Below are 16,789 nucleotides of genomic sequence, written 5' to 3' on the forward strand. Positions count from 1 at the left end.
CTGAGAAGGTTCAGGGCTTGTTGCAGGACATCCAGGCGCTGCTGGGCAAGGACAAAGCGACCCTAGGGGCTGTCCAGAGCTTGGTGGGCAAGTTGAACTTTGCAGCTAGGGTGATACCAGCGGGCAGGGTATTCTCGAGGAGGCTGGCAGGGGCCACGGCAAATGTACTACAGAAGCACCATTTTGTAAGGTTGACTGCAGGCTTGAAAGCGGATCTAGCAATGTGGGCAGAATTCCTCATTGGTTTCAATGGTACGGTGATTTGGAGGGCCCCGTGGATAGCCAGCCAGGAGCTTTGCCTGTTCTCAGATGCGTCTGGTAGGGAAGGTTTTGGCGTGATCCTGGGCGAAGAGTGGTGCGCAATGAGGTGGCCAAATGCATGGCGTAAAAAGAAGGTAACAAACAACATTGCAGTGTTGGAACTCTTTCCCATACTTGTAGCGCTGCACTTATGGCGGGCCACCCTAAGCAACATGAAGGTAGTTTTCTGGTCAGACAACATGGCGGTGGTGCACGCCATCAACGGTCTTACTGCCTCGTGCCCGCTAGTTTTAAGTCTGCTGAGGGAGTTAGTGAAGGCAGGGCTGCGCAGCAATATTGAGTTTAGGGCGCGGCACATCGAGAGGATGTCAAGAATGTGGCAGCTGACGCTCTTTCTCGCTTTCAGTGGCTCCGGTTTCGAGAGGCATGGCCGCGGGCAAGGGCGGAGATGACACCATTCCCAGACCCCCTTTGGCGCCTGCTTCGGTGGGGGAACGACTGAGGAAGATGGGGGAGAGGTCCCTGGCGCCGGCGACACAGAAGAAGTACGGCTCCCAGTTAGCGACATTCAGAGCAGTAGTGGAGGCGCAGGGTGGTCTAGCCTTGGGGAGCGAGGATCAGGTAGAGACCTTCGTGGTGTGGGCCAAGGAGAACGGCAAAAGTCACTCATGGATATGTGGTCACCTGGCAGCCGTGCGCCCCGATGCCAAGCTAGATGGGGGTGTCGACCCAACGGGGTCTTTCAAGATTAGGGCGGCCCTGAAGGGCTGGGCCAGGTAGGAGATTAGACAACCGGACACCAGGGCGCCCATTGAATTCATTGACCTGCAGCGCATCCTAGACGCAGTACCCCTGGTTACCTTCTCCCTGTTCGAAGCAAGGCTCTTTTCAACGGCATTCTGCCTGGCCTTTTTCGGGGCCTTTAGGGTTAGCGAACTGGTGGTGAAATCCAAGGTTGACCTGTCTGGCACAGCGCTGGGTATCGCAGACGTGGGTCTCAATGTATCACTGGAGCTCCGCATTCGCAAATCCAAGACAGACCAGGCGGGGAGGGGAAAGACAGTTGTCCTACAAGCCCTGGGGGACAACAGGTATTGCCCGGTCCACACTGTCAGAGAATACCTGGCCTTACGCCCAGCGGCCCCGGGGCCCTTCCTGATTCATGCGGATGGGGCCCCCCTCACCCGGTTTCAGTTTGTTCGCATTCTGGGGGCCGCCCTTGACAAGGGGGGTTTATCTGGGAGTGGGCGCAGATTCTCCTCCCACTCTTTCTGAATTGGCGCCGCCACCTCTGCTGCCAAAGCCGGCCTGGGCCCAGAGGGCGTGAAGGGTGTGGGGCGCTGGGACTCCGACTGTTTTAAGAGATATGTTCGACCTTGATGCCGCATGTACATTTCTGAGTTTTCCATACTGAGTGTTCCATAGCGGATGAACATATCCGAGTGTCCTTAAAAAGTGTTCTACAGCGGGTATACCCCAAGAAATTTTGTGTGCAAATAAAGATACAACTGCCTAAAAGCTGCTTCATCGTTTCATTGGCAGGTCACCAGGTATGGTTGATGGGACACTCCTACATCACAAGGTTGGAACGCTGGGCAGAGCACAGGAATTGGCCGCAGAGTTTTGTTAACACGCAGTTCGTGTGGTTGGGCTCCCCGGGGATGAAATGGAGTGAAGCACGGGGCTCAATTGAACAGCGTTTGGCGGCTGGATGGGTACAGCCGTCGGTCATCATCTTGCACCTTGGGGGAAATGACCTTGTTTCCAGGGGAAGGAGGGCCCTGCTTCTGTCCATGCAAGCGGACCTTCCAGCCATCAGCCAGGCTCTGGGTTCATGCGAACTGTGGTGGTCGGAGATCGTCCCCCGCAAGACTTGGAGGGGGGCCAGGTCTCCGGCAGCAGTAGATCGATCACGCAGAAGGGTCAATAGGTCCATGCAAAAATTCATGGAGCGCAGGGGCATGGGCTTCATCAGACATGCATTGATCCAAGAGAAGGTGGAGGGGTTCTACGAGCCGGATGGGGTACACCTGTCCAGGGTAGGGATGGACATGTTCTTGCTGGACGTGCAAGAGGCGCTAGCAAGGGCAGGGCATCAGTAGCAGCAATGGAGGGAAGGGGGGCTCTGGCAGCGACGGGAGCCTCCCCAGAGCTGTGGCGGAGTTACAGGGTGATCTGGAGGCAGAAGGGTACAGTAAGGGTACCTCTGCGACAGGCGGTACAGTAAGGGTACCCCTGTCCGGCACAGTAAGGGTGCCCGAGCCAAGGTCCAGGAGCCGAAGGAGGTTCTGGGAAGACCGCGACAGCGCCCCGTTAGTCCTTCGGGCGGTTGGGGGGCCTGACCAACCGGGGGTGTGCCACAACACGCTCCGCCCCCGTCAAAAGGGGCGGGAGTAGTAGACAGATCACGTGATCCAGTGGATGATCTGAAAATATGTGCCGCACTGCCGGGCATCGACCCACCGTGCGTGCTGGCTCGCCAGGCGGGCGGAGCAGCGAGGGGCTGCTTGCCCTGGATCGTCCGTAAGATAACCCACTTATAGTCATACTTATGTTGTATGAAATAAACCTGCAGCAGTTCTTCACCCACAATGTAAGTGTCAGTGTAATCCTGGGGTGACGTCTGTGCATGCGTGTTGAGTGGAGCGGATGACGGTGTGGTCACTATGCCGCTGCCCGCATCCCACGCAGAGGGACATCAGCAGGGCAGCCTTCTAGTGGCCGCCCGTCGGAGCCTCCCCCCCCCCCCCCCTGCTCCGTCTCGCTAGCGAGGCCGCGCCTCAGGGAGGGGAGGCCCCCAATGGGTTTGTCTTTGGGAGGCGTGCCAATAGGGTGGGCGAGGCTAGACCCCCTTTTTAGGCGCCTCACCCCCCCAGATCCTCCTCTGCTTCCTGCGCCGCTCCTCCTGGCCACGCGTATTCCCACCCTTTCCGCTTACCCTGCGCTGCGGAGGCAGCGCGTTATTGGAATGTTTTAAGGTTTTTTCTTGCGTTGCAGGCGGAGTTACAGGGCGATCTGGAGGCAGAAGGGTACAGTAAGGGTACCTCTGCGACAGGCGGTACAGTAAGGGTACCCCTGTCCGGCACAGTAAGGGTGCCCGAGCCAAGGTCCGGGAGCCGAAGGAGGTTCTGGGAAGACCGCGACGGCGCCCCGTTAGTCCTTCGGGCGGTTGGGGGGCCTGACCAACCGGGGGTGTGCCACAACACGCTCCGCCCCCGTCAAAAGGGGCGGGAGTAGTAGACAGATCACGTGATCCAGTGGATGATCTGAAAATATGTGCCGCACTGCCGGGCATCGACCCACCGTGCGTGCTGGCTCACCAGGCGGGTGGCGCAGCGAGGGGCTGCTTGCCCTGGATCGCCCGTAAGATAACCCACTTATCGTCATACTTATGTTGTATGAAATAAACCTGCAGCAGTTCTTCACCCACAATGTAAGTGTCAGTGTAATCCTTGGGTGACGTCTGTGCATGCGTGTTGAGTGGAGCGGATGACGGTGTGGTCACTATAGGAGAAAGAGAGGGGGGGTGGCTGCTAGCGGTGGAGCGGGAGAAGTGGACACTGTCCTTGACTTCTCTGGGCAAGAAGGAAACGACAGCCCTTTTCCTTCTGTGCCCGCCCGTCCTTGAACAGCCACGAACGGCCAGGCTATTTCGGCCGTCCTGGGACGCATATCTAAAATAATAAAGTAGGGGAACGGACTGTAATAAATGAAAGAAGTAGGGGCACGCCGTGCCCTGCCGATCCCACCCACTTCGACCACTGCCCCCAAGTGTCCCAGGTCTACAGGTTACGAAACACTGAAATAAACTACTGTAATACTTGTATGGTCTCCTTTTAATTGGAACAGCACTACAGTGTCTTTTGGGCCATACATTTGCCTTAACATTCATATTTCTGGGTTTTAGGTTTTCTTAGAAACGTTTTCCATTGCGAAGTACAAGCCTTGGAGAGTGTGGTCAATGTCCAGCAATCCCAGTTCACTAAGAACAACTGTGTTTAGACACATCCTAGGGTGGTTCTGAGACAACTGTTTCACCCTAGCTCTATTGGTTTCCGCTGTTGATGATATCACTGAATTAAGATGTAAAACTTGAGATTGTAGGTCTTCCTTCTGGAGCTCAAACTGCTCAGTCCCTCGCTTTTCAATTATCTTTAAGTCCATCTTTTTCCAACATTTTCACGGTTTCTCTCGCTGCCCTAGTATGGTATTTTGGCCACATTTCTACCCAAGCATACATTTAGAAGACTCCTGTGAAAGCTTTCGCAAGTTAGAAAGCTGCCCTTCAGCAGTCACCAGTAACTGCAGTCCGGGCCGAGGCACACGACGGGGGGGGGGGCTTTTAGTCCTATGGGCGTTGCGCGTCTGCCACCCACCCCCTAAGAATGAATACGTGTTCGGGCTGTACGCGTAAGGTCCGCAGGGAACACAGCGACATAAATCATATATATATATTTTTTTTAAAGGCCGGTGGGCGGAGTGAAATCAGACGTTGGAAACCGGGCTCCGCACATTCGACACCTAATCCCAGGCGATTTGGCCAGAGGAAGGCCATGAACAGTGTAAACTAAAGACCGCTCCGATAGAGGGTAGACAAACAGAAGACTCGTCGCTCGGCTTAGGACGCCGCATACTCTAACAAGTGTTACTACTAAGGGTGGGAACGGGCCGGACGCCTCCTGGGGTGCCAGAACATTGCCGCATCGGACGTGATTGAATCACTCACTGGCCAATCAGTGCAGCGATGACGTAACGTCCGTGATGTAAACTTCCCTAGGCCATCCAATCAGAACCTCCCCCAAGCCAGCGGCGAGACGGCGGGGAAGATACGTCAACTTCTGTCCTGCGCCCCCACCAACAGGCAGCCTGTTTAGTACTGGGGAGTTGTCGAGTAACGCCGGGAGACGAGAAGTAAAGTAACTCAGTGTTCTTTTACAAATATCCAGAAAAGGCTTTGCGATTATGAACGCAATCTTCTATCCCATGTATTGTATACAATGTCTTCGTCACAACGATCTAATGCAACTACTGGTTTCTAGCGCTTGCTAGCTCGGGGTATTTACTCCAGCGGCAATCAAAGTAATTATGCTCCTGCCATTTTGCTCCTAGCTCGTTGTCCTATCGTTTTTTCTCACACGAGTTTATATATGCAAACCCTTCTCAGCAGTGCCACTCTTTCTGCATGCCATAGAGTCCTACATAGTAACATGGAAGTGGTTTATGTAGGGAACTTCAGCGAATGACTATTATTAGACGGACAAACTATTGTTCCAGAAAAAATGAAAACAAAAAACTGCCGTAAAGGCTGTTATTATTATTGTTGATCAGGAACATTTGTTTTGCTCTTTGCTATAATATTTTTTGGGGGGTGGTGATCGTAAAGTTGATTAAAATGAAAGATACGAGAGGTTGAGCTGCAATTCAGTATTTTGTGTTGCATGCGCTATTTTGAATATTTAAAGATTATTTCCAAAAATGGGATGTTCATTAATAGCATTTCTTAATGTAAAATGCTGACTTGCAAATAACTTATAACATTGATATCTTTATCAAATTATGATGTTTAAACGTAGTTGTGATTAAAACTGCTTTTGCAATTCATAGAATTTCGAAAGGGTGCATTGATTTTTAAACGAGTACATTAGTGCCAGTTGAAATTTGTTAAGAAGGATTCTTACTTTCACATCTCGTTTTGAGCACCTCTGCATTGACATTATTAACTTATGTAATTTTTTTTTTTTTTGCAGGAGAACATTTTAATGAAGTGGAAATATGCTGCTCTGTCTCTTGTAGACAAAATAGCTTCATGAAGATTACGTGGCACATTTTAAGTTAATTGGCGTGTCTTGGAAAATACTGGTTAATCATTGTTCAACAGCTGCAAAACTTTCTTGCACTTCTTTTTTAATTTGAAGGAAGGTTTTGTGGATATTCTTATCTAATGACGTCAATGGCAAGCTTGTTTTCATTTACTAGCCCAGCTGTGAAACGTTTGCTGGGATGGAAGCAAGGTGACGAAGAGGAGAAATGGGCAGAAAGAGCTGTTGATGCTTTAGTTAAAAAGTTGAAAAAAAAGAAGGGCGCCATGGAAGATTTGGAGAAGGCTTTGAGTTGTCCTGGACAGCCAAGCAAATGTGTTACAATTCCTCGTTCTTTAGATGGTCGACTTCAAGTGTCTCACAGAAAAGGCTTACCACATGTTATTTACTGCCGTGTTTGGCGTTGGCCGGACTTGCAAAGCCATCACGAACTCAAGCCATTGGAGTTTTGTGAATATCCCTTTGGATCCAAGCAGAAGGATGTGTGTATTAATCCATACCATTACAAAAGGGTCGAGAGTCCAGGTTTGTATAACCTAGACACAATTTTGTGCTTCTTATTTTTTTATTTGGTTGGCTCTATACGGCATTCAGTTTTCAGAGTTAAATGTTATTGTCCAGTTGTTGGCTTCACATAGGTAATATGCTTGGGGGTAGTTTGCCTAGATTCATATGCCATTACAAAACCTATCAATAGGCTGTTATATGTTCCCACTTATTTATCACTGGACTATTTTACATTTATATTCACTTAAACCTTCGGGGAATAACTCAAATTCTGTGTAAAATACTTACCCTGAAAATAGTACAGGAGTTCAAGAGACTCGTGTAAGCAGTAGGTGTAATTGCTTTTCCTTTTATTCTGTCTAATTGAGTCCTCATCTAGAACCTTCTCCCGACTGCATGGCCATGTTAAAATAATTTCACAGTGTTTCTACTAGAATCATGTGACCTCTTTGTCCTCCAACCTTCATCACATTCCTGCTCTAGGCTCCTCGATTGAATAGCCCGGTTTAGTGTTGAGTTTTTCTGTAGATTACCTGCAATCTCATTGGGGCATATCGGCAACAACCGGCGATAATCATCGCTAAGCGCACTTGACGCTAGGCTAATTATCGCCGGCTAGCGTGGATTTTTATCGCTGAGATAGCGTGCTATTAGCAACGCTTATCTCAAAAGCGATAAAAATCCTCGCGCTAACTGCCTAACGTGAGATTATCGCTGGAAACCCAGCGATAATCTCACGCAATGTGGCATTAGCTTGTTGATAGGGCATACAAAGAAAGAGTATGCTGTTCCTCCTGGTCAGGGGTGATTCTGTGAGGTACACAGTCTACTCCGGGTGGAGATAAAGTGAAAAATGATGTAAAAAATGAATGAAAAAGGGGAGTGGGGGACCCACAAGGGTGGAACTAAAACCCTCACACACCCAGCAAGCTAGGTGTCATGCTTCATCATCTGGGTTTTGCTCCTCGTCGGGTCGGCGCTGCAATACCCAACGGGCACCCTAAAAGGGGCTCTTTGTCGGAGATCTTTTGTTCCTTGCCGTAAGATGAGTGCAAGTAAGGGCCAGGCAGGTGTAGATGTTGGTGGGTGTATTAAAAAGGGTTGATTAGTCTGAATAACATAATTTATTTGGTCAGTAAATCACCCTATTTAAAAACAGTGTGAGTGGCGGTAGTCTGGACTCATTAGGTCAAGAACTAACAACGCTCAACTCAGATGGTCAACATGTTTCTCGCCTAATGGTCAGGAGGATCCAGCGGCAATTCATCAGGACCAGTGTGGTGCAAACTATCTACAATCGTGAGGGTGTATGACAGGGTCTCACATATATGTGTATGTACCTAGTCAAGTCTACCCTAAGAAAGTGTGAATTAATCTATCACTTCCGCAATGGAGTGGCCTAAAAGGATCATTTCCCGGTTTCGGCGGAGTGGGTAGGTTCTACAACCACCTTGGGCATCAGAAACGAGGCTACCACGCCATCCCAAAAGGCTCGCCACGCACCGATTGGAGCGGTACTAGTTTAGCTTTTAGGCCACTCCATTGCGGAAGTGATAGATTAATTCACACTTTCTTAGGGTAGACTTGACTAGGTACATACACATACATGTGAGACCCTGTCATACACCCTCACAATTGTAGATAGTTTGCACCACACTGGTCCTGATGAATTGCCGCTGGATCCTCCTGACCATTAGGCGAGAAACATGTTGACCATCTGAGTTGAGCGTTGTTAGTTCTTGACTTAATGAGTCCAGACTACCGCCACTCGCACTGTTTTTAAATAAGGTGATTTACTGACCTAATAAATTACGTTATTCAGACTAATCAACCCTTTTCAATATACCCACCAACATCTACACCTGCCTGGCCCTTACTTGCACTCATCTTACGGCAAGGAACAAAAGATCTCCGACAAAGAGCCCCTTTTAGGGTGCCCGTTGGGTATTGCAGCGCCGACCCGACGAGGAGCAAAACCCAGATGATGAAGCATGACACCTAGCTTGCTGGGTGTGTGAGGGTTTTAGTTCCACCCTTGCGGGTCCCCCACTCCCCTTTTTCATTCATTTTTTTTTTCTCATTAATTTTTTACATTTTTACATCATTTTTCACTTTATCTTCACCCGGGGTAGATTGTGTACCTCACAGAATCACCCCTGACCAGGAGGAACAGCATACTCTTTCTTTGTATGTCATTTCAGGGCATGTACGCTGGACCTCATTAAATATAGCCCACCCCTTTTTTGCTTCCTCTCTTTTGTTTAGAGACTTGTTGATAAGGCACCACAAAGTTAGCCATGATATCCACCTTCCATAGGATATCATGGCTAAGTCCATCCTGAAGCAGGCGTAAGGAAAGTAGCGATAACGGGGGTTATCGCTACTTTTCTTGCCGCTATGCTTCATAGCGTGGGGCTTGATGATAGGAGAAATGTCGCTTAGCGACATTTCTCCTGTCATGTCAGGAACGCCCACTTTGCATCTCATTAGAGATGCAAAGCTGGGCGTTAGGAATTAGTGCGCTAATGCAAGGTTTCACGCGTTAGCGTGACCTGGCTAATTAGGCGTGAAAATTATCGCCGCTTTTCGGCCGAAAACGGCCGCAAAAGCGGCGATAATTCTATCGCCTCACCTTGCTGATATGCCCCATTGTTTTCTTTTTCTGCTTGCTTTACGTCTTGATACGTGTTGCAGTTAGTTTTTTACCGTGCAATTTTAAATTTCTCTCAAAGTGGCCCCATTGAGATTGACAACGTAAGAATAATTTTTGATTACCAGGCTACACCTCAGAAACGCAATTTGTTAAAAAAAAAAAAAAGTTGTATTTATTTTCCCCCATACTTTTAGATTTTAAATATAAAAGAACAAACCATGTGAAACTATAGCATCAAGAGAAATGCATATCTGCCATTTTAAATTGCTTTTTCGGTTAGGATTAATGAGAGTTGTTTGTTTTTAACCTGGCACTGTTCTGCTACTAACTTCTTGCATGCTGCTTTGTTTTTTAAATCTATATTTGTATACCTGTTACGAGTCACCGTACGTTTGCTTGGTGTATGAAAGTGCAGCCGGGCTCACGAGACGCTGATTGGCTGTTGGGGGACCAATCAGCTACCCGGTTGGTTAGGGGCCGGGTAGAGGGCAGGTTCTGCCTTTAAAAGTGCATGCATGTTGCGACCGCTCCGGTAATGAGATTTGTTTGTTTTTAACCTGGCACTGTTCTGCTAATAACTTCTTGCACTCTGCTTTGTTTTATTGATCTGAATTTGTATACCTGTTACCAGTCACCGTAGCTTTGCTCGGTGTAGGAAAGCTCATTAGCCTTCAGCGGGGCTCACGAGGTGCAGATTGGCTGTTGGGGGACCAGTCAGCTGCCCCGTTGGTTAGGGGCCAGGGAGAGGGCAGGTCTGCCTTTAAAAGTGCACACATGGCGCGACCGCGCTGGTGGTGCGCCAAAGGCAAGCCTGTCTGCGCCCGGGGCCAGTTACTATGCCCCTTTCATCTCCTATGATCGGAAAGATCTGCTGGCTCTGAACAGGGACACTCACAGCGTCCCTAGAACACTCATGACTTCCCTGATGGAAGCAGGGCTATTGGGTTCCCCCAGAAAGGGAGACCTTGAGGGCGGTTGCCAGGTCATTCTTCACACGGATCACAGGGTGATGAGCGTTACCCCCTTAGTGGAATTGAAAGAGCGGACCGATACCCAGTTTATCTGAATACACACTCATTGGCTAAGCACCAAGGTGACATTTTCCATCTACTGGAGTTTGAGTCTCCAGATTTGTTGCTACTAATGGAGACGTGGCTCACAGTGGAATCATCCCCTGATATACTGGCAGCTCTCCCTAGTGAGTACTATATATTGGCATCTAACAGGGAAGAAAGGTGGGGGTGTCGCAGCCATAATTAAAAAATCCATTCAATTTACTAAATTGCCCTCTCTGGAGTTACCAGCGGTAGAAACGTTAGTGATCCTATTGTAATCTGCTATGGAGGTTTTTGTGTACGTCTTGGTTTATAGGCCTCCTTACTACATGCAGGAGTTCGCCCAGGCTTTCGCTGGGGCTTTCGCTGAAGCCATAGCCCCTTCAGTGGTAGACCATGCCAATGTTCTCTTGATTGGAGACTCAAATTATTGGGCAAAGGATGAAGACTGGGGGCCTCAAGCCTTGGACTTCACAGTTGCCTTAAGCAAATTGAACCTGGTACAAGCAGTGAATTCCTCAACTCACGTTCAATGCCACATTTTGGATCAAATGTGGACTTCGAAACTTCCGGTGCAGAATTTGAGCATAGTCCCTTGTGGGTGGGCAGACCATCATCTGATCTCCTTTTCGGTAGCTAGGCCAAAGGAGATAAGGCCTCCAAGTGGACCGGCGATCTCATTTAGGAACTGGGCTCAGGTTAACCTCACAGATTTCTGTGGGGACCTGGGGAAATTTGTGCCGGCTCCTATGGAGGATATTGACTTTTATGAGCAAAATGTTTTTAACTGGCTAAAGGGGGCTAGTGACATTCCCACCCATAGTCATAGCTCCAGCAAGACGAGAAACCATGAGGCCAATAAATGGTTCTCGGCAGATCTGAGAATGGCGAATTCAGCCTCCGATGCGCAGAAAGGAAATGGCGGTCGGAATATTAGCTAGATCTGAGAACCAGATATCTCCAACAACTCAAAGCGTATAAGTAACTCGTAAGGCAAACCAAAGTAAGCTACTTCCCGAGTAAAATCTTGAAAAGGCACCCAATAAATCCAAGGAGATTTTTAGGATCGTTAATGAACTATCTAATCTAGACAGAGTGACTCTTCCTGTCGCACCCTCACAGAGTTTGTGTGACAATCTCAGCGTCTTTTTTGTGAATAAGATTGCGGCAATAAAAAAGAGCATCTCCTTAGGCTCTTCCGCTACCTACTCATCACCATGTGACATGAATAGCCACACTGCGTCGGATAAAAAAGATTAGGACATTTCTTACGAGAGAGGCCCTGATCCTTGTTATCATGGCTTTGGTTATGTCCAGAATTGATTACGCAAACTCTCTCTATCTGTACCTCCTGAAATCCCTCTTGCGTAAGCTTCAAGGCATGCTGCACAGCGTTCAAGGCATTGGATTTGAGCTGCCCGGGCTTCGTGAAAGCTCGAATTGTAAAATATCGTCTGACAAGAGAACTTAGATCATGCCACCTACACTACCTGGTCACCCCCACTTATAACAAACACAGAATTGGAGGCGGTAGGTTCTCTGTCGCGGTTCCACGTGCTTTGGAATATATTCCCCTTGGAAATTAGTCAGTCTTCTGTCTACACCAGATTTAGGAAACTCCTGAAGACCTGGTTGTTTATACAGGCTTGCCAGTATTAGGGACTTATGACATTTCAGTACCTAGCGCCAAGAGACCTCCCCGATGATCGTTCGCTCTAGAAATAGTCAATAACATAACAGGATTGCCTACTTTGTTTCTGAGAGTTCTGCACCACTTTACTTACGTTTTTAATATATTAATATGTAAGACCTATAGTTATGGGAGAGAGAAGGGTAGATTACAAACTTAAGGAGGATATCATACCTGGAATCCTAGTGTTCCAGGTATGCAACACTTCCTTCTATTTAGACACCATCTTTAAATTTCTAACTTTTAGAGCAGAAATCTAATGGAAACGACATCCAGCTCTGTGCTATTTCAGCGGTTCATCCTGAATGTTTTCAGACTACTGTGAATTGTTTTGACTGTGCAGCAACACAAGATCACACTAAAAGCTAATTAACAGCTAAGTCTGTCAACCTAAATTCTTAGTAGCTGCAGTTTCTTAGTACCTGGCCAAGGCTTCCTTGCCTAGAGATGAAAGTTGGATGGCTAGGGAGCCTTCATAACATTCCTCCTTTTGGTTATATGACGGAAAGAAATGCAGGAATACATTTGCATGCGTTTCCTGGATGGAAACAAGCATACACACTACTGCTCTCTTAATAGTTAGGTACTGTTGCAAGGTTGAAAATCAGACATAATGCTTGTTCATCTGCTTGCTTCAACAATATATGTATTAAGTCTTTGTATACAAATTCTGCAAACATATGGCTGCCCCCTTCCATACAGAGGTCTAGCCTGAACAATAGTGTTATCCAGCATAGAAACCTTGAACGAATTAAAGAACACTGGATACCTCTGTCTCATTGTTGCTTCCCAAAACACCTTTACAAGAGAACCGCATAATGAAAAAGAGGTTAATGAAAAACAATTTTGCACTACAGTCTTACACTGAGAGTACAGAGTGCCTTTAAGACTGCATGCTGGCCCAGGTCTCAGAGGGCATAGCTTAAGTCATTTATTTTTTTCTTTTCACATTTCAATGTGAGGATCCCTGACCACAGGGTTCAGCCTGTGTTACTTTGTAATTTCTTGTCAGAATTTCTTTCAAGCAGCTGTAGTGGCTGGCACGGATCGGGAGTGGCTGGTTGTGCCGGGGGGGGGGGGGTTAAGGGGGTGTTGGAAAAAAAAAAGTACCTTTTCGCTGCTGTCCTGCTTTTGCCCACGTCGTCACAGTCTCTCCTCTCCGGGGCCAGAACAGGAAGCAGCCAGGCTCCCTCACCTAAGCCAATCACAACGCTGCAATGCAGCATTGTGATTGGTCTGAGCGCTGTGGTTTGGCACTCAGCAGGGGAATAGGGGCCTGGGCATGTTCTCCACGCCGGCTTTAATGAAACCTACATGATGACCATGTGAAGTGCACATGACACTTTGACTGGCCCATATATAACAATCAGATTTCCTGTCTGTTTCGCTGCGGGTCAAGTTTATAATTTGCTTTGATCTTGATTAGTTAACTCACTAGAAATTCAATTTACTCCTGATAAATCTTTATTCAATGTTTAACTAATCTTCACTTATCAACACTCTTCCTTTGGTCGATGGACCATAAGTTGAGTAGTTGATGGTGATATGAACAAATTAACTAAACTTACACTTAATGAAATAAACCACAGACTCTGGGTAAGATTCAATAAGTTTATCTAAATCTCTGTCTTTAAATGAACGCTCATTAATACAAATTCACAGTGCAAACACTATCCAAATTTCATGGGAGAGAAAATTCATTTAGCAATGTACATTCATTTCACAGACTCATTCTACAAATAAATGCTTTAAGAGTGGACAGATAAAGAGACAGAAGGCATAATAAATCATACATTTGCAAAAGGTATGCAAATTTGAGACAGAATAATAATTACCCAAAGGTGATTATAGAAACCCAGCTCTCTGGCCAAATAGGGCTGGTGGTGGTCTCCTGATTAAGACTCGGGAGACAAAGGCTATAGGACAGGCTCAGGACAGGGTAATACTTACTAAACTTCTCTATAGACCCCACACACCGGGACGCATCCCTCACTTGCTCTCTCTCCCTCCTCTATATTCTTCCGGAATCTTCGATCTAATCAAGTATCTTTCAGAGGTGAATCTTCCCAGTCTGTTTTCTCTTTCCTCAGCAGCAGTAGTTCTTGCCTCTCTCTCTCTTACACTCGTGCTTGCCTCTCCTCGCTTGCATGCATGACCACTCTTAAAAATTAAGTCGCTCTAGTTATAGTCTTCATTTTTGCATGTCCCACCCTCAAAAGTTACAAATCTTGATGAAATACGAACTCTGATTGGACAGGGGAGTTATCACCTCACGCTGACATGTTTAATTTTTAAGAACTCTTTTTTTGTCTAACAAAACCCATCCCCTTTAGCTCATCTAATTTTCTGTCTCATTTTCATTCACATGTATTTAATGTTACTATTCAAATGCATTCAATTCAGTTCTACAGTCGAGAAGAATTTTCACATGGCGGGTATCCTTGGCTCTTGGCAGCCTGTCAGTGACTCGGTCCGCGGGTCACATCAGTATTACACGGCGCATGTCTAGCTCGCCTCCATTTCTGTCGCCATCTTTTTTTCTCTTGTATGCCACATGAGACAGACCCAAACGTACACTATTAATAAAGGAATCATAAACAAATGTCAGTGTCTCAAATTACAGATTTTCACTGTTCACCACCCACTTCTACTCTATCCCATATTATTTACTCCTTCATTAAGCAAAAGCATTAGTAACGACACCTATCTTTAAATTTAGGCAAGCATATGCTAGGCACGCGTACCTCAAGACTCCATGTTAGTAATTTCTGCGCATGCGTGAGAGTTTTTCCTCTCAAAACAGCTTACTCATGTTACTATCTACGTAGTTCTAATTCGCACATGCGCAAAAGTGTTTTTCAGTTTAAAGCGGGTTTTAGTTGCATTGCGTTCTATTTTCATTAATTAAGCATGCGGAAAGCTCTTATTCCCATATGTAAATGTTGTGCGTGCATATTAATTTTGTTTTCTTTGCTATTACTAATAACTAATACTGTTAATGAGGGATTGCTCAGAGCAAGTTTCGTTTTCTTGAATCCTTGCTCCATCATAAGGATGACTCCACACATTTAGTCGCAAGTTCATATATTTATTATGTTTCCAACACACCAGTGAGGGTCGATCAGGCACACCTCAAATCGATGTCATCTCTGAACAGCCACCAGTGCACGTTCTGTCAACATTCCAGAACGTCCAGCTGGTGACAATGTCCAACAGGGTGAACACCGGGTATGGTCTCCCAAATAGGACTTAGGTTGATGTCCATACCAAACACATCTTCCCCCTTTATAGATTAAAAGCACTTACCTGCTCTGCCGACAAATGAACTCATATATATAAACTAAGCAGTCCACAAACAAATAATGGATATGATTCAGTTGCAGCAATAGTGCTACTCTCAAATATGATAATGTAATTTTCTTAGTTTGACTACAGGATGACCCACTCTGCTCATTTTATAGCCAGAAGTGGCACTTCTGTGGTTTGGAGTAGAAAGTTCTCCACTCCTGAGTCTGATGACCCAGGTTGTTGAGCAGATCACAATTGTCCTCTCCCCACCATTCACAGTTCCGTCTTGAACCACCTTCTATCCTCTTTACCTGAGAAAAGGCATTCATATCTATTTGTTTACACACAGAGATAAACACAGACATAATAGACAAATGCCATACATTTCCATTACTCAATAATACTGAATTGCAATACATTTTTTAACCCGTTCGACGCGCATGACGGAACGGTTCCGTCATGCACGTCAGATGCGCTGTGCGCATGACGGAACCGTTCCGTCATTGCCCCGCCCGCGCACGGAACCTTCAGCGTGGCGCGGAAATCCGCGCCGCGCTGAAGGGGTTAAACTGTAAGGGGTTGTGAGAACCAGCTTTGATAATTTCCAATGTGCCCACTTGTTTTTACTTGTACTAAATCCCTAATGTTTAATTGGACAGCCTTGCTATTGTGCCTAAAGTCAATGTTTTTTACACACATTTTATGCTTTCTCTAAATATCCTTTTAATCAGTTGAGGTCCACCCTTCTGGCTGCTTCCAACCGACCAATGATATATTTAGAGATTGGGGTTCCACTCTTCACAAGATCAAAGAGACTTAAACCAGTGCATTCACACAGAATGATTCTGTAAGCTCACAGGGTTTTAAGTAATTCTCCCCTCCAGACTAAGCTGTTATTACTAGCTAATTTAATGATTCCCTTGATTTTACGGTTGAATCGTGCAACTGTTCCGTTCCCAGCTGAATGATACACAGACGTAGTCTTGTGTACAATACCATTTCTTCCTAGGTATGGTTTTAAGCACTTGGATGTAAATTGAGGCCCATCTTCACTCCAAATACTCTTGGGCAACCCTTCTCTCAATAAATGTTTGTCAAAATGTTTATTGTGCTACAAGTGTCAGCTTTATGCACTACCTCTATTCCTGGCCACTTGGAAAAGTGAACAGTCACATAGACTTGTTCATATTGTTCACTAATAGGCCCTGTTATATCTACACCAACATTTTTTCAAGGCATATTCGGACAAGCAATGAGGTGTAGATGTGGTCTGAGTGTAACTTGTGTTTTGTCTGAATTTTCACATTGTAGGCATTATGTGACCTTCCTTTCTATTTCCCTATCTACTCATGGCCACCAGTACCAGTTTTACACTCTGCTGTTAGTCTTGTCTATTCATAAATGTCTGTAATGACATATTTCTAGATTATTGGTTCTCAATTAATCAGGAGGAATGACTTATCCATTTTTTAATATTAAGCGGCCTTCAAAAGATAATTCGTTTCTCACCTTCCAA

At 46.5% G+C, this 16,789-nt stretch overlaps 1 protein-coding gene across 3 annotated transcripts in view; it reads left to right on the forward strand.

The window, feature by feature from the left end:
• Window positions 1-5,044: 5,044 nt before the first annotated feature.
• Window positions 5,045-16,789, forward strand: part of SMAD5 (SMAD family member 5) — a 75,960-nt gene continuing 64,215 nt past the window's right edge. Inside the window, exons 1-2 of one of the 3 annotated variants that reach the window (XM_085618010.1) lie at window positions 5,045-5,172; window positions 6,009-6,605. In XM_085618010.1, the coding sequence (XP_085474136.1) occupies window positions 6,203-6,605 (403 nt within the window). In that variant the 5' untranslated portion in view covers window positions 5,045-5,172; window positions 6,009-6,202. Of the gene's footprint in view, window positions 5,341-6,008; window positions 6,606-16,789 lie in introns of all 3 variants that reach the window. The other 2 variants (XM_085618011.1, XM_085618012.1) reach the window with 2 other exon arrangements.

The sequence above is a fragment of the Triturus cristatus genome, chromosome 7 (genome assembly GCF_964204655.1).
Source record: "Triturus cristatus chromosome 7, aTriCri1.1, whole genome shotgun sequence".
NCBI classification, from domain to species: Eukaryota; Metazoa; Chordata; class Amphibia; order Caudata; family Salamandridae; genus Triturus; species Triturus cristatus.